The sequence below is a fragment of the Tamandua tetradactyla genome, chromosome 1 (genome assembly GCF_023851605.1).
Source record: "Tamandua tetradactyla isolate mTamTet1 chromosome 1, mTamTet1.pri, whole genome shotgun sequence".
NCBI classification, from domain to species: domain Eukaryota; kingdom Metazoa; phylum Chordata; class Mammalia; order Pilosa; family Myrmecophagidae; genus Tamandua; species Tamandua tetradactyla.
The window spans coordinates 126,348,723-126,371,265 of record NC_135327.1 but is presented as its reverse complement, the minus strand read 5'-3'; the positions used below and the strand labels follow the sequence as shown (position 1 = coordinate 126,371,265).

Genomic DNA, 22,543 nt, shown 5'->3' with positions numbered 1-22,543 from the left:
GATTTTAAGCTAGAATGAACCCGTAGTGCATTATCATCAAGTTGGATTTAGGAAGTTGTAACTAGATTTTTTGTATACAAAAGAGAGAGAGAGAGAAACCTGGAATAATGGAATACCATGTAATATTTCCATTCTCCGATTTTGTAGAATATCTATGCTCTGATCATACAATCTAGTTCTTAACTATTTGCTGATGTGAGGTTTTTCTCTGCTTTTAATTATAAGTACATCCTGTCTTTCCTAACTAGAGAGTTAATTCCTTGAGTATAAGCACCATGTCTTCACTTACCCTTTTTTCTTTTATGTACAAAGCATGCAGTGACATGGACAAATACATGTTGGGTCACAGAAGGGTAAATCTTCCTTTAGTTTATAGTCGCATTCTTCCTTGTAAATTGAAATGTGCAATTTAAGATTTTTTTCTTAAACAGGCAAATCTTCTCATTCAGATACTGACATTATCCTTTTTTTTATAACCCTATTTTTCATGGATATGAAAACGTGAACTTCACCTTTACTCCAGGGTCCTTTCCTCAGGAAAGGATCATTAACTAAATGATCCAAAATGCTAGAAAAGCAAATTATAACTTGATGAGGTTTTGCTCCCAGTGTCTCAACACTGTCTTTGTATCTTTGTGGGGCAAATCAAAGAGGATATGAACATACTTCTTGGTCCTCTTTTCTTCCCTCCTCTCTAAAGCAGAACTCACCTTCATAATGTCTGCAGAGTCCCCAGAAGACTTGGACTGCTGTTCAGGATTCTAGAAGTGTTATACAGTGAGAAGTCATGTTCTGTTTTATGGTATTAATAAACGTAGATCTTTGGTTGATTTTTTTTCTCAAAAATGGGAATTATGTCAATCATATTTTGTTTTTTTTTCTAGCTGGAATTCTTGAGCTTATAACTTTGAATCTACCTACAACTATACTGGGTTGAGATTCATATTTCACCTATTTAAAATTAGTATTGTTTTTATAAACTGTAGTTTAAGATGACATTTGGAGGTACTAAATAGTTTTGAGTTAAAAGACCCCATATAATGTTTTCACTGCAGTTTTAGAATGAGCATAGTTTAGAAGACTCATATTTGAGTCCTGATTGGGTCATTACAAATTGTGCTGTTTTAGACAAATCACTGAAGTTCTCTGAGCGTCTCTTTCCTCATCTTTAAAGGGCATAGTACTATGCATTCCACAGCTATTTGAAAATTAATATGATGATAGTTTATAAGAAAACTCTCTGAACTAGCACACAAACATTATTAGATGCCTTCAGCAATATACAAATAAATAATATCTCTCAGACCCATTAAAAAAGTTTTTTTTTTCTTTCATGGATGCTTTTACATTCCTTAAAACTATAATGAAAGAGTCTCACTTATAATGAAAGAGCCAGCTTCTGTTAGTAGCCACATAAAGGGTTCTGTCAGAACTTGCCATTAGAAATAAATGAAAAAGGCCCAAACATGTTACAGTAGAGTCACTATTAGCAGGTATAAATACACTGCATAATGAGAGACACCAGGTGACAGTTATCAGGGCCTGTTATATTTTTACCTGTTTTACATTCTGATTTACTGAAGAGGTTTGAACTTTCTTTGTAAAATAAGAAAACTCATTTAGTTTAGTTTCCTTTTTATTTGTTTGAAAAGGCTTTGCTCATCATGATTCTTACATTTAAAAATTTTACAATTCTAGGATTTGAGAAAATGCTACAATAGTTACTCAAAAGGATTCAAGCCTGAGATAGAGGAGACTTAGTAGGTTCCTGTGTGTTGAGTCTTGTAACTGTTCTCCCTTAGATAATGTGTACAGTTAGGATAGGTAAATTAGTTACTTCACCCTTAATTTTCAAATGAAATGAGCATTGATTTAATGACTTCTCTTTCTTTAACTGTTCCTGATTCCCAAGATAGCCAAAGATATTTCCCAAGGGATGCTGACCGTTTTGTTGAGTGTGGCTGTGGTGCCTCTGATGCCCAGCCTGGCCTTCTGGGTACTTGGGGACATTCAAGGGAAAAACAGATCATCACAGCCCTTCTCTCTTGAAAGGTGTCTTGTGAAGTGAGACATGTGTAATAGATCCAAACATAGTGTGTTTTCTCCTTTCCCAGGTTCTGAGATAGGTCATATCATGAGGTAATGCCGAGGAGTAATGAAACAGCCAGAGAAGGAATATGGACTAATATAAATACAGCCATAACTCTCCCACTTCCTCCCCTACCCTCTGCCATAACCTACAAAATTCTTTCTTAAGTTCCTTATTTGCACCCAAATGATACATACTATAGCTTGACTTCCTGGGTTCTAATCCTGGCTCTCCCATTTACAGTTTCCTAGGACATTAGGAAAGTTAATTATTGTGTGCATGTCTCAGTTTCCTCATCTGTAAAATGGGGATGATAATATTAGCCCCTATATCATAGGTTTGCTGTGGGGATCCAATCAATTGATAATATGTAAAGCATAGAACAGAAGTGACACATAATATGTACTGAATATTAACTTAATTACTACTATTAGTATCTTTCTAAAGATTAATTTACTGATGTCTTGGTAAGTCATTGAATGTGACCCTTTCCTCGGGTAAAGAAGTAAAATTTTCTTGGCTCCAATTGTTTCAAATTTCATTTCATAAAAATGCACAAACATGTTTTTAAAAATATTTAACCGGCACCTGTAAAATTCTTTAAATCCCCTGAAATAGTCCACATCTGCTGTTAGCATTAAAGAACCTGTGAATGAGGGTAAAATGGAAGAGTGATTTTCATTCAGACCCAGCAGCCAGACTGATTCATAGTAAATTATTACAAATATGAAAATTTCATATTTTAGTCACTTAAAGAGAAAATAAATTGACAAATTTTTCCAGGAAGAATAACTTCATTATACTGTGTGGAGCCAATGAGTACAGGGAGGAGAAAGAGATTTCATAAGTACTATCTAATTTAAGACCACACATACATGATTGTTTCCCTTTTCCCTTTCCAGATGAAAGCCATCTTTGTCAATAAGTTATAGTATGGAGGGTAAAGGATAGAAGTCTACATTTAATTAATCCTTTGGTATATTTGAGACTTATTTTTCTTAAAAAATGATTTAACTTTATTAGCTACTGAAGTATATAGGACAGTTTTTCTCTAGCACAAATGACTCTAGAAGGTTTTAGTTTTAGTTTTTCTGTCTCCTGTTGTCTTGTGAGTTATCACATTGGCTCATGATCCTCTTCTCTGCTTCCAGTGGCACTTTTCTGATTGCTCCCTTGGATCTGCTGAGAAGCTGGGTAATCAGGCTTGTTAGAACTGTGTTTTAAAAAGTTCTGGGTGAAAACTTCACTTTCTCCTTTTGTAATCTAGTGCTTTGCTGTTCAAAGAGGGATCCATAGACCAGAAGCATCTCATAACCCAGGGGGTTGTTAAAAATGTGAAATCTTGGGCTCACTTGAGACCTTCAGAATCTCCATTTTCAACAAAATTCTCAGGTGACTGCTGTGCACATTAAAATTTGAGAAGTCCCCTTGAGCACATCACATTGTGACAGTTAATTTTTCCATTGTAGCTTACAAATTGTGCCTTGCTATATTCCACTTTATACAGCTTGCCAAATTATTTTATCTCTAGAAATGAGGGACATTATTTTAAAGTCTGGAAGTGTTTCAATATTTGGTAGTAGGTAACTGATGAACATTTAACTTTCTCTCCCCTAGGACACTACTTGTGATCTTGGAAGAGTCTGGATCATGGAATCAATCTCTATGATGGGAAGCCCTAAGAGCCTTAGTGAGACTTTTTTGCCTAATGGCATAAATGGTATCAAAGATGCAAAGAAGGTCACTGTAGGTGTAATTGGAAGCGGGGATTTTGCCAAATCACTGACCATCAGACTTATTAGATGTGGCTATCATGTGGTGATAGGAAGCAGAAATCCGAAGTTTGCTTCTGAATTTTTTCCTCATGTGGTCGATGTCACTCATCATGAAGATGCTCTAACAAAAACAAACATAATATTTGTTGCTATACATAGAGAACATTACACTTCCCTGTGGGACCTGAGACATCTGCTTATCGGTAAAATCCTGATTGACGTTAGCAATAACATGAAGATAAACCAATACCCAGAATCCAATGCTGAATATTTGGCTTCATTATTCCCGGATTCCTTGGTTGTCAAAGGATTTAATGTTGTCTCAGCTTGGGCACTTCAGTTAGGACCTAAGGATGCCAGTCGGCAGGTATGTATTTTTTAATTTTATTCTTATTTAACTGGTATTTTGTAGTTAAACAGTAAAACAAATATCAGATGTTTAAAAATGAAATTCTCACATCCTCCAATTATCATTTTAAAACTAAATATGAGGGCGGACGGATGGTGGCTCAGTGGCAGAGTTCTCGCCTGCCATGCCAAAGACCTAGGTTCGATTCCTGGTGCCTGCCCATGTGAAAAAAAAAAGAAATAAAAAAACTAAGTATGAGCACTGAATATTAATGTTCTAACCTTGTAAGGGCATATTTCTCTTTCCAAAATGATGTGTAAAGTTGAGAAGTTACCTCGGACTTTCCAGTCAAAACCAGTTAATTAAAGAAAAGGTACGTTTGGCAAATGAATAATGTGACCCATGACATTGAATCTCTCCTTGCTTCCTCAACAATGGAAACAATAACAAACGTGTCTTTTTCTTTTCCTCCCTCATTTTCTCTTTCCTTTCTTCTTTCTTTTTCCTTCCCCGTTTACTTCCTTCCTTACAGCTATTTAATAAAACAACATTACGTCTCTGTATGAAAGTATTTAGTATGTTCCTCAAGAAGAGTGCTTTAGAAGTGCCTTTTTATTTTACATATATAAAATACTCATAGAATCTTAAATGATACAGTTGTTTTCGTTTAAGCATTGATTTAAATCTGTGTGGGAAAGGAAGAGGCAGAAATTGCATTTAAGTTCTCTTTCAGCATACAGGTTTTTGGATAGTACTTTATCTCGTTCAACTTGAAAAGGAGAAGGGGAGCCCTGTCAATGGTTTTGTGGAATGAGAGCCTTTATAAGTAAACACATAAAAGAAATAGAGCACCTGAAAAATCTTTTAAGGGTGTGGTTATGTCATTATGATTAAACACAATGTTTTTTTTTATTTTTGTCCTAAAGACAGTTGATTAAATGCCTTAAAGAATAAATGTAAGTACTGTAGCACTGTGTGCTGTATATCAGAGTCATGATACCATAAACTGTTAAGGTTTTTTTGTTTGTTTGTTTGTTTTTGGTAATACACTGTCAAGTTTTTAATTTGGAGGACTAGTAGTAAAAGAATACCTAATCCAGGAGAGTATGTCCGAATCCTTTTTCTTTTTTACATATCTACCTATGTATAGCAACGAGTACAGACAGGGCAAATTAAAGCCAAGACCTGTGAGATGTACATGAATTTATTCCTTAACCCATATTAGCAATTATTTTAATTTTTTAAAAAAAATAAAAAGTGGAACAGTGATTAACTTCCATATGGGTTACAGAAATTGTTTCATTTGTGTTTCATAGTCCCCATGCCTTATTTTGAATGTTTGATTTATACTTTTAGGTTTATTACAAAACTTTATAATTTATAGATATTTCTAAATTTTTCTAAATGACTTTTTTAAATGTTAACTCCACCACAGCCACAAATGTAATAAATTAATTTTGAATGCTTTTCCTTTTTTTTTTTTGGTATAAAAAAAGCCTCCATTTTTTACATTCATGAACATTTCATTTAATAGAAAAATGTTACATTTGTATTATAATATTTATATCCTACATAATAATATATAGGATAGTTCACAATGTTTCATTCGGCCAGATGAATGACAAATTTAACAATCCAAAGAGCTCTCTAGAGCCACCAGTATGTAAATAGGTTTAGCATGCAAATATTTCTGACCTACTTCCGAGCACTTATATAAACATCCTCAATGATATATTTAGGAATTTGTTTTCCCCAAACATTACTTGGAGACTTTATAGCAATATTTTTCAACCCCTAAGATCACCTAACTATTTGTCATAGTGGCTCACTCCAGCAGTGAACTTGGTTCTCAACAAATATTTGTTGAAATCTCAACATTATTGATATCTGAGAGGCTTTATTAGTTTAAAAGCCCAGTCTCACCCCTAACCAAAATGTCATTAATATTCCTATAGAGGTAAAACTTAGTCTTAGAAAATGGTACTTACTTTATTGTTTAAAATAAGAAGGCCTTATCATTTGATCTTTTTTCTCACCAGGTATATAATCATTTAAAGATAAAAGAATTTCAATGCTAATCAATGAGACAATATACCTGAGATTATCCATGGTTTTTCAGAGTCACTTGGAGACGTGGTTTCTAAGCTTAAAGAGAAATGTAGTTCAGCGTCATGATGTAATTTAAAGGTTTTAATAACAAATGTCACCATTCAAAATCTCTACTTATATTCTTTATGTTATGTATCTATAAAGGCTGTGCCTGCAATAACTCTGCTAAGCAGAATCACCACCATCCCCATGAAAGCTGAGGGAGTCAGTCCCGTTCCCAGTGGGAGTTAGAGAGCTGAGGGTATGAGAATGGGGGTGAGCAGGGAGTGGAGGGTGGGGGGAGAGGGGCAGCAACTTGGACTCAACACAGCCTACAAGGTTAGGGGGGAGGCTTTATCTTGCATGCCATTGCTCCTGAACCACTAGGAAAATGCCCCTTTCTCTCCTCCTGCCTTCCTTTGAGGACTCCCTGAACCCAGATTCTAGCTGGATTTCTCTGAATTTTGTTTATGACAATAATTAACCTATTTATAGGTAGGTTAATACTATCATTTAACAAATTATCAAATGCTTTAACTCCTTAAAACTTTAATAATTTCCCTCATTCAAATATCATCACAAGTAACATTCCATAATTTAGTGGAGCATGCTGTTAATCAGGTTTATAAACAACAGTAGTATTGATGAGTCTGTTTGGTTTTTTTCTGCAGGTTTATATATGCAGCAACAACATGCAGGCTCGACAACAGGTTATTGAACTTGCTCGTCAGTTGAATTTCATTCCCATTGACCTGGGATCATTATCATCAGCCAGAGAGATTGAAAATTTACCCCTGAGATTATTTACTCTCTGGAGAGGGCCAGTGGTAGTAGCCATAAGCCTGGCCACATTTTTCTTCCTTTATTCCTTTGTCAGAGATGTGATACATCCATATGCAAGAAACCAGCAGAGTGACTTTTACAAGATTCCTATTGAGATTGTAAATAAAACCTTGCCCATAGTTGCCATTACTTTGTTGTCCCTAGTATATCTAGCAGGTCTCCTGGCAGCTGCTTATCAGCTTTATTATGGCACCAAGTATAGGAGATTTCCACCTTGGTTGGAGACGTGGTTACAGTGTAGAAAACAGCTTGGATTACTAAGTTTTTTCTTCGCTGCCGTCCATGTTGCCTACAGCCTCTGCTTACCAATGAGAAGGTCAGAGAGATACTTGTTTCTCAACATGGCTTATCAACAGGTACAGAACATTCTTGCTATTTTTCCGACTCTAGTAAAAAAATTCATTGGTATAATTTGTAAAATGTAAGATTTAAAATAGTGTAAAATTTACACATCTGGTCATGGAAAATTTCTTTTGATCTATTTAGGGAGGGGAAGGAATTGTCCTTTAAACAATGTTTCTGCATAAGAATTATGTGGCTAATTTATAATCATTAAGAAAAAGCCGCTACCAACACCCTCTTTGCAGAATAAAAGCAGAGAATTGTAATAGTGGGTCTTTCCTTTTTTCTTTTCTTTTTTTTTGATTTTAGGATTGTGATGATTGCCTCAGCATTGAATAGTTAATTACTTTAACTTTTATGTCGGCCATTTTCCCCAAAAGGATAATGTAATTTGGTTCAATTAAATTAGATCCAGTGACAATATAAAGCAAAATAGGAAATCAAGGAATTATTTGAATAATAGGAAAAAAAAAAAGCAGAATGCATCTCTGCTGGAAATGGGTGTCTATAGAACTTCTCTTTTGGCTTTGAAATTTCTGATAGAATAAAAAAGGAAACACTGTTAGCTACAGGGTTATTGTTATCCAAAAGCAGAAAAGATGCTACTTCCTCAGGTGAAGGAAAGCTTTCTTAGCATTTAGTTCTTCAAGAAAATCTCAGGAAGAGAACTTCATGGAAGGGTCTTGAATGATGTAGTAAACTATGATTTTCTTCAATAATTCCCACTCAGCAAATGTAAAGCAAGGGGCTTCCTTTTAAGCTCTTCCTTGCAGCATTTCTCAGTGAGAGCCCAGAGCACTGTACCAAAACAAAAGTGAAGCATTTGCATTTTACAGCTAGGGGTCCATACTTGGACTCCTAGCCTAGGCTTTGGGGTCCAAGTATGTAGCCTCTAGTAGTTAAGCTTGTTTGAATAATGAAGCCTAAAGTATTTGAAAAAATAAATAGATCTATGTCCTTTAAGCCATTCTCTCTCCAAAGTGACCACTTATCTTAACTGGATACTAAACCTCTGATATCTGCTTTACCAATTCCTTTATCTTCAAGTCATTGCTTAGAACTCACCTCCTTAATGAGGGCTACCCTGGACATCTGTTAAAGTCCACTGCCTGCGTCCACCCTAACTGTAGTACTCCCAGCCCTCTTGCCCTACTCTACTTTTTCTCTTTTCAATGGCATTTACCACCTTCTAATATACTTCTGTGTTTATTATATTTATTGTTTGTTGTTTGGCTTCTACTGTCAGAATTTAAGTTCCATGAGAGAAGAGGGTCTCTGTCCATTTTGTTCACTCATCTATGCCTAAGGACTAGAACAGTGCCTGGCCTATAGTAGACATTTAATATATATGTTTAATGAATGAATGAACTAGGAAGGCAGCCAAAGACTCCAGGTTGTAGTCTCTGGGTATAGGGGTATATTGCTATTCTATATTGTTTATAGAGATCAAACAAGAAGATGGTAAGAGCTTTTTTCCATGGTGTGGAGTTCTGTAGCTTCCTTCAAGGTGATAGTATGGTTGCTTTAAATGGCTTAGAAGTAGTTCTTTTTTTTTTCTTTTTAAGTATGTTTGCTTCCCTGTAACTGAGCAAAGTTAAGCTGGTATTTTTAGAGGCTCTGTTTTCCATGAATAGATACTCACTTAAATCAAAACTTTAGTCTTGATAATACTGTTTGTATATAAATGGACAATTCTAAAAGTAGTCCCTGTGCACAAATTCAGTTAGTCAAGTATGACTTACTCTGTATATGCATTGTCAATGACAGGGAGAGGCATTTGGAAAAAAACTGTATGAATGAGGCTGTTGGCCAAGTGGAAAAGTGTATCAGTGGGCAATTCAAGTTGATAAATACTGGAGCTTTGTAGGGCTTTGATCTCAGGGAACTCTAAGCTTCCTGGTAGAAGAGGGGGTATGAAGAAAGAGATAAATATTCTGCATTTGGGGGAGAAAGATACAGAAATAATTTAGAAATTCTCTGCGTACATTCTAAGTTGAACTAAGGCCAAAATGTATCAAAAATATTCATCCAGATGTAAACCAACTTCTAAAAGTACCTCCAAACTGAGTCTAATGGCTTAACCTTCTACTGTGTCACCTGGAACCAATCAGTTGCCATCTCATGGTCTTGGGACTCCAGAGCCATGTAATCCATGATGTATTACAAATGTGATAACATCTATTTACCACTCTCTTTTCACATATACTCAGAAGGATAGAGTCTTGGTCATCTTTTTGGCTAATTCTCTCTTCCCCTTCCCTTACCATCCAGTAATAAGTTCTCCACAAAAATTTGTTGAACTCTATTAATATAACTTAAGTGTGTCCATATATAACCTGATTCTTCTTATGCTAAGAGTAAACTCTGTTGGATCAGTTAATGTTCTACCATATAAGGGAAATTCACATATGCTTTCTTGGCAGGTTCATGCAAATATTGAAAACTCTTGGAACGAGGAAGAAGTTTGGAGAATTGAAATGTATATCTCCTTTGGCATAATGAGCCTTGGCTTACTTTCCCTACTGGCAGTCACCTCTATCCCTTCCGTTAGCAATGCTTTAAACTGGAGGGAATTCAGTTTTATTCAAGTAAGTGTGTTTGGTGAGGGGTTGGGTGAAATAGAATTTAATTGTTAAGTTGAATTTTAAATATGTTCCCAAGTATATAATGTTCCTTATTAAAAGAGTGCCTTTGGGAGATGATGTTTATATAGCCATCTTGGGGAACAAAGATTGCTGGAGGCCACCATAGGCCAGTGTGGTTCAATAACTGAAAGACCTGGATGAGCATATGGAAGGCTTTGAAAGCACTGCCTACGAAGTTAGGGAGAAAGGTTATTTAAAAATAAAGATTAAAAAATGATAATGTGGGAGAGGCTAGCTTAGATAAAACTTAATGCCAAAGGTCAATTTACTTTTTAGCCAAATGAATGAGAAATTATTTTATATTTTGAATCATCTTAATTTTTCCAGAAAAATCTCATTAATTTGAATTCAAGATGAAAGATCAGCCAGTATTTTAGAAGAAATTTTTGTATGGGTGTACACACATACACACACAAACACAAGCGATGACAAACTAGATTAATAGAGTATGATGATGGCTGGTTTTATGAATCATTTTAGTCTATGTATTTAGTATATCAGTTGTACACACGTGTTGAGTTTCTATAATAGAATTTCAAATCACTATTGTGTTCTCTAATAAGTTAAACGTTCTCCTTCTCCAGTAGTATCTATATAATAAATCTGCCTATTTTTAAAATATATAACCAAACATAGACCCCACCTATATTATCATAAAATCTGTATTGGTTGTATCCAAATAGTTTGAAGCACCATAGATGCCTGTCTTTTGGTGGTGCTCTAAGTTTTCTTTGTTTCTCGGCCTGTCTACTGGAGCTTTTTTTTTTCTTTTATGAGCATGTAAAAATCTCATTCAAATTAAGGAAATACCCTGTCTAAATTCATTTTCCCTTTTTGAAGGAAAGAGAATATGAATATTTTCCCAACTGCTAGTTTAATCACACCTGAAAAGAAATCACACCCTCTGATAAAAGCTGCAAAAACAGTGCAAATTATCATTTTAAATTGAGATGAGTAACTGCAAACACAAAGATTTTGCTTGCTAGAAGGGAGAGCTCACCCTTTTCCCAATCAAGTTAGACATTACATCATTATACTGATGTAATATTACATTTTATGTAGCAGACAATTTCTCCAAATAGTCAATCCTAAACATACTCATTTGGGGAACCCAAGCATGCTGACCCTTTAGATTTTAACCTATAAACTTCCTAACTGAAGCACTCTAATGATCACAAAATTTAATATTATTAACAGAGCCAAATATTTAAATTGATGTTTATATCACGTTAATACCATAGGGGTTTTATCTTTACCTAACAACTAATATATATATACATACACACATACACATATTTGTATATATATAAAACTATGAAAATATTCTTCAGCATTTAATTTTATTATAAATAAATGCAAATGGTGGAAATGTGAACACTATATATAGGTGTGTATATATATAGTTTTATCTTTACCTAACAATTAATATATATATATATTAGTTTTATATATATATAAAAAACCATGACAATATTCTTCATTTAATTGTATTATAAATAAATGCAAATGGTGGAAATGTGAATATTACTCTAAAGAGCAATTTACCAGTATGTGTCAGCACCCTTAAAGAAAAGATATGTGTTCTGATCACTAATACCACTATTAGAAATCATTCCTAAGGAAATAAGCTGAAATATAGAAAAAGGTTTAAAGTGGCATTATTTATAGTTGAGAAAAGTTGGTAACAGACTAAGAATTCAACAAGAAGAAAGGGTTAAATAAATTATAGCACATTCATTCAGTAGACTATTAAACAGCATTAAAATCATGTTTTTAGAATATTTATAATGACATGAGAAAAAGGTTCTTGATATAAGTGAAATAATCAGAATATTTTACATAGAATAGCTGTGTAAAATAAAGTGTGCATGTAAATATATAAGTATACATATATATTTACATAATAATATATATAAGTAAATGAATATGTTAAAATAGTTTAATTTGGTAGAGAACAAAATAAAATAAAGTGTGCATGTAAATATATAAGTAAATAAATACATGTTAAAATGGTTTAATTTGGTAGAGAACACAGAGTAGCTCAATAATTTAAGACAGAATAGTTTTATCAGAATATAAACATGCTATATCTGAATGGGTAAATTTGTGCGTTTGAGTAATTGATTTCTTCTTCCTTCTCCTCCACCCCAAGTCTACGCTGGGATATGTTGCTCTGCTTATAAGTACTTTCCATGTTTTAATTTATGGATGGAAACGAGCTTTTGAAGAAGAGTACTACAGGTTTTATACACCACCAAACTTTGTTCTTGCTCTTGTTTTGCCCTCAGTTGTAATCCTGGGTAAGATCATTTTACTCCTTCCATGTATAAGCCGAAAGCTAAAAAGAATTAAAAAGGGCTGGGAAAAGAGCCAATTTCTAGAAGAAGGTATTGGAGGAACTATTCCTCATCTCTCACCAGAGAGGGTTACAGTAATGTGATGATAAATGGTGTCCCTGAAACCATATAATGTTCTACTTATGCCATTATTTTTATAATTTCCTCTTTCTATGCTCAGAAATTTGTGTGTGCTGTCATAATCACTGTAGGTTGAAACCTGTTAAATGAGGTCTCAACCAAATTAGTCATAGAATTTTCTGAGAATTAATTTTCACAGTTGTCATTTTTGGCTGATATGAACTTTTAGAGTCAAATATATTGTTGAAATTTATGTATTTTTTGTTTTGTTTTGCACAACTGTAACACTATTGTTATTTTATCAAAACTACATTTATAATCAGACTAAAATATTTATAGTTAATAATATAGACATATTTCATAATATTAAAAATACTTTGCAAACCAGCAGAATTTTAAGCTTTTAATATAATTCAATGGATCTGTGTTTTATTCTGAAGCTTAAGTAATGTTTTAATTCTTATACAACTTAAAAAATATAATCACATATTATTTTTAAAAGGGCACATTTCATTATCATCTAGATAAGGGTGTGTAGTAACATTCTCTATTTCTCAGATAAAGTAGGATTTGGAGACTGTAGCTAAATGTATGAACATGTGTGATTATGAGAACAAATGCAAATTATGAAGACAAATTAAACCTGAAATTATAGTTAAAATGCATTGGAGACATTAAATACTGATAATATACACCTCATGAAAGATTTTATTCTTTTTGTTACAAAAGGTTCATTTGCACACTAATATGTTGATCAGGGAGAGGATTCCTTAATATTCTGCTTCCAAAATTAAGACAGTATCAATCCTGGGACTCTTACTGTTCCTAATTAGTGAGACTGTGTCAAGTTAAAACAAAAGTAGCTATTTGTAAACCAAACTATGTTGCTGTACCTTAACCAATCTCCATTCTGGAATGGGCTTTTACTGATGTTCATTGACAGTTTATAAGGTGCCAGATAGGCACTGCTCTGAGCACTTTACTCATATTTCCCATTTAACAAAACAATTCCATGAAGTCGGTAGTTATTATCTTCATTTTATATATAAGGAAACTAAAGTAAGCAATTTGCCCAAGGTCATGCAGTTAGTAAGTGGCAGAGCCAGTGTTCAAATCGAGGCAGTCAGATTCCAGAGGCTATGCTTTTAACCCCAGGGAGTGTCTACTGCCCTTACTTCATCCCTGTGCGATATGTTGATGATGCCAATCTAGATGCTCCTCTTTTGTATAGTCATCGACATTCTTTAGAAAGAATTGTATGTATCCAAAGATAATATAGACTATTAGAGTCATGATGTTATTGCTTGTGGGATAAGCTTATTTACTTACCCTGATCTGACCTGGGACATGAGCCTGGAGACCTATGACAGTCCAGGAGCCTCTCTGAGCAGTGATGACTTCCTGTGCTGTGAGAGGACCATAGCAGGGTTAAGGGATTGCTGACGTCCTATAGAATATTAAAAGAAAGTCCCTATAGGTCTGGTCTTCAACTTTTCTCTTTCTAAAATGTCCGCCTGCCTATACAACCATTCATTAGGGAGCAATTTGCAAGCATGAAGGTTATTAGGATAATAGTTAATTATAAATCTACCTAGGGACATGTAATCATGTGAATTATTCATAAAAATTTTCAACATAGACATTTCACATTTAAATTGCATTTTGTTCAAACCTTGTTTAGAATGCCCTATATTTTTTCCCATTTGCTTTTTGCTTATTAAAATAGAAAGCTGCAGACAAGATAAAATTATATGCAATCCTGTTCCTGATATTGTAACATTTCTGTACTTACCCACTGAGGTACTACTACTGAATTCAGCTGCCAAAAGAACAGGATTTTACGTAGAGTGGAAGCTGCTTTTCCCACTAACTGCATTTTGTCAGTTTGGCAAATCACTCACACTTCTCTGATGTTCTCTTTACTTGATGAATTCTAATATCTACTACCTTAATTGAAGCTTTCTGTTTTATTTTAGTTATATACTTCCTTCCACTCTTGATAACTGCTTGCCAGTTCTTAATAGGAATTCAGTTGGGTGATAATTTTAGGGTAAACACCTATAAATATACTGTTATAGTGGACTAATGAAAATAACATCATTTCAATACTTTCTTGTTCCTTAAATTTCACTCTTTTAGGGCCATGCTTTAACCATTTAATGTGAACATTTTAACCATTTAATGTGAACATACAATGAAAGTTTTTTAAAAGTTAGATGACTATTGAAGTATATTGTTGCATGTATATATTAAGTAGCCAATAATATAGATAAGGTTATTATTGTTGCACTTAAATGGGGCCTTTGAAAATATGAAAAAAATAACCTTTTATGAAAATGTATAAAATATGAAACTATTGTTTCAAATGGTAATATCTTCTTTCATACAAAGATGGAAATATAGAAGTTTTAGAATAAACATAATATATCCATTATAATTCTAAATGTTTAAAAGCCTTTCTAAAAATGCAGAAATAATTGACTTTTACTTGTTCTATTTTACTATTTTGTATGTTTATTTTTTCATAGTAATTATTTTATTTCATAAACATTTTTCTGAATCATTCTTCTGACCTCTGAAGTAGGACTGAATTCTGTCGTTGTTAGATGTGCTCATCCTTAGAGCAGCAGGGATTTATTTCTTGACCTGAATTTTGAGAAGTGCCCCTGAGAAAATATAAGAATGTAGAAAATATACCCAGTCTTAATCCTATGCAAAAAAAATCAAGTAATTTCTTCCTAGGATGATAATGACCATGAACTGTAACGTGCTACTTAGCTTTTGTGTGCAGATTTTCTATGTCTCCTTTTTTAGGAACATTTAAATCATGTTTAAATATGAATATATTAATGCTACCATATATTTTTTGAAACACAATTTTCTGGAAATTTAGCCCAGATTGTCTACATGTGAAATTTTCATTTAAATTTTGAAATATTTAATAGTATGAACAAATTATATTTATAGGTATTTATGAGAGATAATTATTTTGTGCTACCCAAAGAATTGACTAATAAGCCCCAGCTTTAAATTACTTCATTGATTTCTTATAAATTAGAATGACCCCGACTTGATTAGGAATTTTACTTTCAAAATTAATTCTCTTGGGCGGGCAGCAGTAACTCAGTGGCAGAATTCTCACCTGCTGTGCTGGAGACCCGGGTTCGATTCCCTGAGCCTGCCCAAGCAAAAAAAAAAAAATTACTTCTCTTAATAATGGTAATTTGAGTTATGTTCATACTTATATTACTGTCAAGTTATGAATGTTATTTGTACAAAAGTTTCAAGACTATATCATAGCCAAGTTTTTTATTGTTTATCTCTTATATGAGAAAAACTTGATTCTTTTTCATTGCCTTTTGCCATTAAACTATTCCATAAGTTCTAAACAGTGTTTTTCCCAAAAAAGGAGGTTTAATTATGAAATTTAGAGTTTCTTATCTGATTTTAAAATAGAGTACCATAACTATAATTCATAAATATTTCCTTAGGAATCCTATAAACACTAAGCTAATTATGCTTGTGTCAGTCTATAATATCCCTGCTTTTGAGCTAAGTATTTAAACAGCCTACAATGTTGTGTTGAACTTATTTTATGAATTCTTGACTTAGAGCAGTGCTACACATAGTATAACATAACTGAATGCAGTGTTAAGACTTATATTTATGATGCATCTTCATGAAAATGTGATGCTCCATCCTCAATAGTTCATAAGTCAGTAAGAAAATTCTGGTATATTTTTAATATATATAATTAGCTTTAAATGAAACTGTAATAATTTAAGTAGAAACACAATCTGTTTAAACCTCCAAACAGTGAATTTTACAGGAATAAGTAGGTTCTTCATATTTTTAAATTAAGAAAATTATAAAATGCTTAGGATGCAAAGAATCTGCATATGATACCAAAAATGTTTAGTTCAGCCTAACCTATGCTGAGATTTTTTTAACTTTTCAAATCATTGAGTTCCCATTGTGCAGTCATAAAAAATTAGGGTTGACTATGGATTCTCCTAGTGGATAGATGGACTAGATTAAATCAGAGAAGCAGGTGCGTTTTTATGATTCCCAAATTGCCAGTTTCGAGGAAGTATTTTTTTTTTTATTTACTAGGATTTTCTTTAGAAGTCCTTCATAGCTTTGTAGACTTCCAGCCTGAATAGTGATCGAAAGTTGTCCCATGATGTCTATTTGCCCTGTCTTTTTAAAAGCTGCTGTATCTTCCATTCCCCAGCTGTAATGTATCCATGTGACTGAGTGTTGGCCATTGAGATATAAAGGAAGTATGTGTGACTCCCTGAAAGTCTCCTTAAAGGAAAGAAGCATGTGCTCTTTATGGTCTTCCTCCATCTTGCTGTGGGGAATGTGGATATGGTGACCTCTGGCAACCATGCTAGAAGGACCACTGCCACACCCAGTGGAGGGTAAATTGGAGACTAGAAAGTTCTTTGCTACTGTTTTTTCTTGAGGGACAAATAAAGAGTGTAAACACATTGTTAATTTGGGTTTTGTTGTTATATGAAGTCAAAACTGATCCCTTCTGATCTTCCTTTCTTTGTCCTGATTGAATAAACTAGACTGTTTGAATAAATTAGACTGCAATACTTTTTACCTTTAAAAGCTTTTAAAGGATAATTTGTAATTCACATCAAAATGAATTTTCCACTGTTAATTATACTCATTTTATTGCCTTGATCTTTTGTAAGATATTTTGTGTCTGCTTGGAAAGTATTATTTTCTTTATAACTGTGTAACTGATATTTGCTAAAACTCTGTAATCTCCAAAACACAATATCAAATTACATGCCACATTTTTATATCACTCTCATAGACCTGCCATAGATATAAACATCTAAATAAAAAGTACTATATAATGGTTTAACTTCTTTTTTGAAACGTTGCATACAAATGGATTTTTCTTCTTAACAAATAATAATTCCAGTATTTGCTAGAGACCATCTAATATTTTTCCTGCTGTTTCTTATGGAAGCATCCAGAAAGCAATACAATGTAAATTGTGTTTGTTTTAACCAAAGTAGTCATTTAGAAAAACCTCCACTTAATAGGTGGTATTCTTAATATTATTTCATTTCACTAATGTTCATTAAGCATCTTTAAATCAGGATTCACAATATTCAAACTTGACCATAAACTCTGATAGCAGGATCTGTACATTATTCACCACTATACCCCCCAGTGACTAGCACTGAATGGACCATACTAGATACTAAAGCAATATAAGGAATGTTGACTCATTTTTACAGAAAATAATGTTATCACCCCATATGCATGCAGCCATGCCTACTTCCTCCATCTACTTCCCATGCCCTTTTCACCACTGCCTCTTCCTCTCTCCTTGCCTCCTGGCTAATTGCCTATAGCCACCCTAAGGTCCTAGAGTTAAGTTGCTGCCTTGCCACACTACTACATATCGAGACATCCTGTGCTCTGAGTTCATGGGGAGAAACCGAACTTCTGCTTGTGCACAGGACACATAGAGGCTCTGGGAAAAACAGAGTAATGCAACCTGGAAATGCGAGGGTCTCAGGGTCCTGAAAGTGGGGTTGCCAGATAAGGTAAAGGACACCCAATTAAATTTGAATTGCAAAAAAAAATACGTATATATATATATATATATATATATATATATTGAATTGCAGACAATCAATGAATACCTTTTTTACTATAAATATGTAACAAATACTGCATAGGACTTTTTTTTTTTTTTTGCTAAATCTGACAACCTTATTTGAGGGATAAATATTGACCAAGGAAGTACAGTATAAGAGACATCTGGTGGATAAATTCCTTTCTCTCAGATGGACACAGAGCAATAATTCATAATTCTTCCATGAAAGTATCCTACAAGACTGAGCAATTAACTGAACTGTTCCAAAACTATTGCCAGCTTAATAACACCTATATTTGTGCTCCCTCTTCAGCAACCTTACTTCCATTTTCCCTCACTTGGTTTCCCTGGGATAGTACTCCCCAATAAAGTGATAGCAAGTGTCTATTTATCGCAGGCTCTAGGGAACCCAAGTTTGGACAATAATTTTAGTAGTGGGATCTTCAAACAGAAACTGAAATAATCTAAAATACTTATTAGAAATGAACTTAATTCATACTAATAAATAATTGCAATTTTACTAAACGTTGCTAAATTGTCAATATGCATATAAGTTCCAGAAAAAATTCTGAAGCAGAACCACACTATTTATTTACATTTCTTCTTTTTAAAAATATATTTAGCTTTCTTTGTCACTTTTAAAAATAAAAATCGTAAGTCAACATATTTTAAAAAACTTCTACTTAATCTTTAAGAAACTGCCATTTATAATTATAATAGATATTAAATTATCAGATTGAAATATTTTAATTCTCTAGATGGAACTCATTTCTCATATATTTCTCCACTATTAATTTATCTTTTAGTTGAAATAATTTGTCATGCCTGTAGTCATTTCATCCTTTCACCCTTCATGTTTTGTTGTCATAAAAATGTCTCCTGGGTGATTAACTTAACAGCCTTCAAAGATCTAGGTCAAAGAAGTATCTATGAATAATGGTGAAAATTGAATCTAGATACCAAATTTAAATAGTTAAAGCTTCTAAAAAGCTTAAGCTTGGTGCAAGCTTCTTGGTACCAAGAAGAAAAACAAATAAATAACCCAGTAGTATTATAAATAAGGAAACAAAGGACTTGGAAAATTCACAGAGGGAATACTTAGCTAAAGCCAGTTTTATGGAGATTAAAACTACTCCAAAACAAAATAATAATTAAAACATACTCACACTAAAGCAATGCTTCTCAAATTTTCATGTGCATTCTAATCACTAGGGATCTTGTTAAGATGGAGATTCTGATTCATTTGGTCCACCATGGAGCCAGAGTCTATATTGCTAACAAGCCCGTGGTGATGCCTAAGGACCCCGTTTGGTGTGGCAAAGACTTAAAGTGTTTACCTTTCTCTGGGAAACTTACGGAATACTTTACTTGACTTCAAATCAAATAAAGAATTAGTTTATAATTATAGAATTCCTTAATGAATATTTTTGAGTACCTAGTATGATCTAGACCAGGGGTTCCCAAGTATGGACCCCAGACTAGCAGCATTAGCATCACCGGGAAACTTGCTAAAAATTCAAACATTTTGAGTCTGTCCTGTTCTGCCCTGTAGCTCCCTCCATTCCTCATCCCCTGCCAGCAGAAGCTCAGGAGGTGGACCTAGGGGCCTGTGTTTTAACTGTCTCTCCAGATGCCTCTGGTGCACACTAAGGTTTGAGAATCACTGCCCCAGATACTATGCTGAAGGCTTTGGGGGCAAATATAAGTGACTTTCCTTGCTTTTATAGGAAGAGGTTATACCGGTGAACCAGTAAATACCATTAAGTATGTGGTGACTACTAAACAAAAACCAAGGCAGCCTTACCTTCTTGACTGAATTATAACAGGCTTCTTCCCAACTCTAGGCCCTTGACCCTTACAGAATCCAGATAGGACATGGTCCACCTGGCTTCCACAGTAAACTCTAGAGACAACATGTAACTGGCATTGCCAACTACTTGACCTCATTATCCAGTACTCATGCATTAGCTCATCCCAGTCCTTAAAATCTCCCCGGCCCTCAGCTTCCTTAGAGTTCAGATCGCTTTCTCTCTCCCCTATTGTGAGTATCTAATCTCCACACCATCCCACACCCACACCCTTACCCACACACACTATTGCATTCTGGTCTCTCTCTTCTCATTATTGCATATAACTTTAAACAAAGTCCTCTTGTTTCAAATTGTCCGGTACAAGTCTTTCTTTCACAATATGCAATGGTAATGCAGGTGGAAGCTTGGCCTACTTAAGAAAACTGCAAGTAAGTCACTCAGAATGGTTGAGTGTGAGGGGTTTGAAGGCTACCATCCTCTTCATTGGTCACCTGTGAAGGAATAAAACAAATACTGACCATTAGACTTTTAAAAAAATTAGAAAGCTGGGGCGGGCCACAGTGGCTCAGCAGCCCGAGTTCTCACCTGCCATACTGGAGACCCAAGTTCCATTCCTGGTGCCTGCCCATCCCCTCACCCACCCACCCACGCCTCCCACCCCCCAAAGAATTACAAAGCTGAATCTCTTAGTATGGCAGGCAGGGGAACTCATCCTATGAAGAAAATTCACTGAGAGGAAAAATTTAGAAGTTTGTAAATGGCAGAATGTGGGTCATGGTGGTTATGCTAATTAAACATTGAAAACTAACTCTCTAGATAGGATAAAATGAGTATATATATACATATATATATATGTCTGTACACAGTTGGTTAAAATGAGTCTTGCTGTTCATTGGTCAGGAAAATATCTACAAGTTAGGTCCAGTGAGGTCTGACTTTCCAGGGTTCAGGGTTCCACATTTGTGGACCTTTATCAGCTTCAGCCTATTATAATGAAATGCAATAACCAGTTGATCTGCTAAGCAAGCTCTACTTTAAGTGGAAAAATTTTCTTTGCAGTACCACCTCTTCATCTTTCCTCATCCTGAGATACCAGAATGACCACATGAAGGACAAATAAATCATCTTGGTTTCAGGTGCCATTCTCACAGGATTCCACCGTGTTTAGCCAAGTAGTTTCAGTCCCCTTTTGATGTGGGATACTCAGATTGTGCAACAGAAGTTAAGATTTTGTTAACAATACCTGTTAACAACACACACCCTGTGCATTCTACCTTTAGACCTTCTGAACCCACCTCTAGGTGTAGGGTCTGAAAGTAGCTACAAAGACACCAAGGAGAAGCTGTAGAGATAAAAGAAAACAAGAATACTAAAGCCTACTCAGGGGAGTTTCAAGAAGCGAAGCAGATCAATAGTGTGAAATGCTACAGAGAAGTATAGCAAGATGAGGGCAGAAAACAATCAAAAAGATTATATATGTTTTCACACTCAGGGTGTTTGGAGTGATTATTATACTGATAATAATCATAAGAAGCCTTTCATTAAAGTCTTGACCCTTTTTATATTACTACTCAGCATACAATGGATAGATAACACAGTAAAGATAGTGGCAAATTTGACTATTTACCGTGAGGTTATTATGTGCCAAGGGCCACTTTACAAGCAATCATCTCATCTAATTCTCTCAACAGTACTTTTTACAGAAAAAAATGGGATTCCAGAAGTTAAGTAAAAGTTGCTGTAGATTCAAATCAGATCTGACTCGAGCTTATTGAGGTTGGGTTCACTCCCTTATTTATTTTTTGAACTGTCCAGTTGGGCCCACTAAACTATAGTAGAAGTAAAAGGCCGAGAAATTTAGGCAACTGATCACTTCTCAGGAATGAGGTCAACTACTCAGCTTCAAATACTAACCATGTAACACACTAGCATCCCACATCCATTCATCATTTCTCCACTCACAGAGGCCTGTTTTGGGAAGACCCAACATAAGCCACCAAGACTGAAGCATACTCAGAGCCTTAAGACACCACCCACCCCCCAACCCCTATGTACAGAAGTCTCTTCTCCCGCCGCTCTCTGGTGCAAATTCAGCCAGTCCTGAGCGTGAAGATATTAGGCTTTGGGTAGTTTGGGTCCCGGGGCTTCCGTAGGAGCCGGCTCCTCCGCCTCCGCCCGGCACCTAGCAACGCACCAGCTTGTGTTAACAACCCGCTTCCTGGCTAGCGCCGAAGTCCGCGGTTTCGCTGGGGCTGTGCGATGCGAGCGTACTCACAGTTGCTAAGGCCACGGCTAGAACTCTGTAGCCCTCCGTGAATACAGTAGTTCACAGACTGCCTTCCTTTCTGGGCGGCGAGGTCTTTTTGAGTATTGTGGCTGCAGGCACGGTGTAGGAACGAAGGACGCCCCCCTCCGCCGCCCCGCCTCCATCTACCATGTCTGCCGTTGAGGCCGCGGCGACCGCGGAGGCCCAGGAACCGTACGGCAAGCACAGGTCCAGCAACTCTCACCCCATCCCGGTGATCGGGGCAGTGACGGAGGACGAAGTCGCGCAG

The 22,543-nt window shown here is 35.1% G+C and overlaps 2 protein-coding genes and 1 long non-coding RNA gene across 7 annotated transcripts in view; 2 read left to right on the top strand and 1 right to left on the bottom strand.

Annotated features, from left to right (window-relative positions):
* The window catches only part of STEAP2 (STEAP2 metalloreductase), a 23,450-nt gene extending 6,041 nt beyond the window's left edge, over positions 1 to 17,409 (top strand). Inside the window, exons 2-5 of the mRNA XM_077131378.1 lie at positions 3,707 to 4,231; positions 6,973 to 7,500; positions 9,910 to 10,074; positions 12,284 to 17,409. Coding sequence (XP_076987493.1) covers positions 3,740 to 4,231; positions 6,973 to 7,500; positions 9,910 to 10,074; positions 12,284 to 12,571 — 1,473 coding nt within the window. The 5' untranslated portion in view covers positions 3,707 to 3,739 and the 3' untranslated portion in view covers positions 12,572 to 17,409. The remainder of the gene's footprint in view (positions 1 to 3,706; positions 4,232 to 6,972; positions 7,501 to 9,909; positions 10,075 to 12,283) is intronic.
* On the bottom strand, positions 3,122 to 22,205 carry LOC143659331 (uncharacterized). Of its 4 annotated transcripts, none has more exons than XR_013163671.1 (7): positions 22,044 to 22,205; positions 20,262 to 20,479; positions 15,691 to 15,726; positions 15,122 to 15,214; positions 13,878 to 13,954; positions 6,309 to 6,358; positions 3,122 to 3,985 (listed from the first exon to the last, which is right to left on the bottom strand). It is a non-coding gene; the product is annotated as an uncharacterized LOC143659331 (long non-coding RNA). The 4 variants fall into 4 exon arrangements; XR_013163591.1 differs by having other exon boundaries at positions 20,272 to 20,479; XR_013163876.1 differs by lacking the exon at positions 15,122 to 15,214.
* The window catches only part of CFAP69 (cilia and flagella associated protein 69), a 70,770-nt gene continuing 70,373 nt past the window's right edge, over positions 22,147 to 22,543 (top strand). For both annotated transcript variants that reach the window (XM_077128621.1, XM_077128107.1), the window contains exon 1: positions 22,147 to 22,543. In XM_077128621.1, coding sequence (XP_076984736.1) covers positions 22,424 to 22,543 — 120 coding nt within the window. In that variant the 5' untranslated portion in view covers positions 22,147 to 22,423.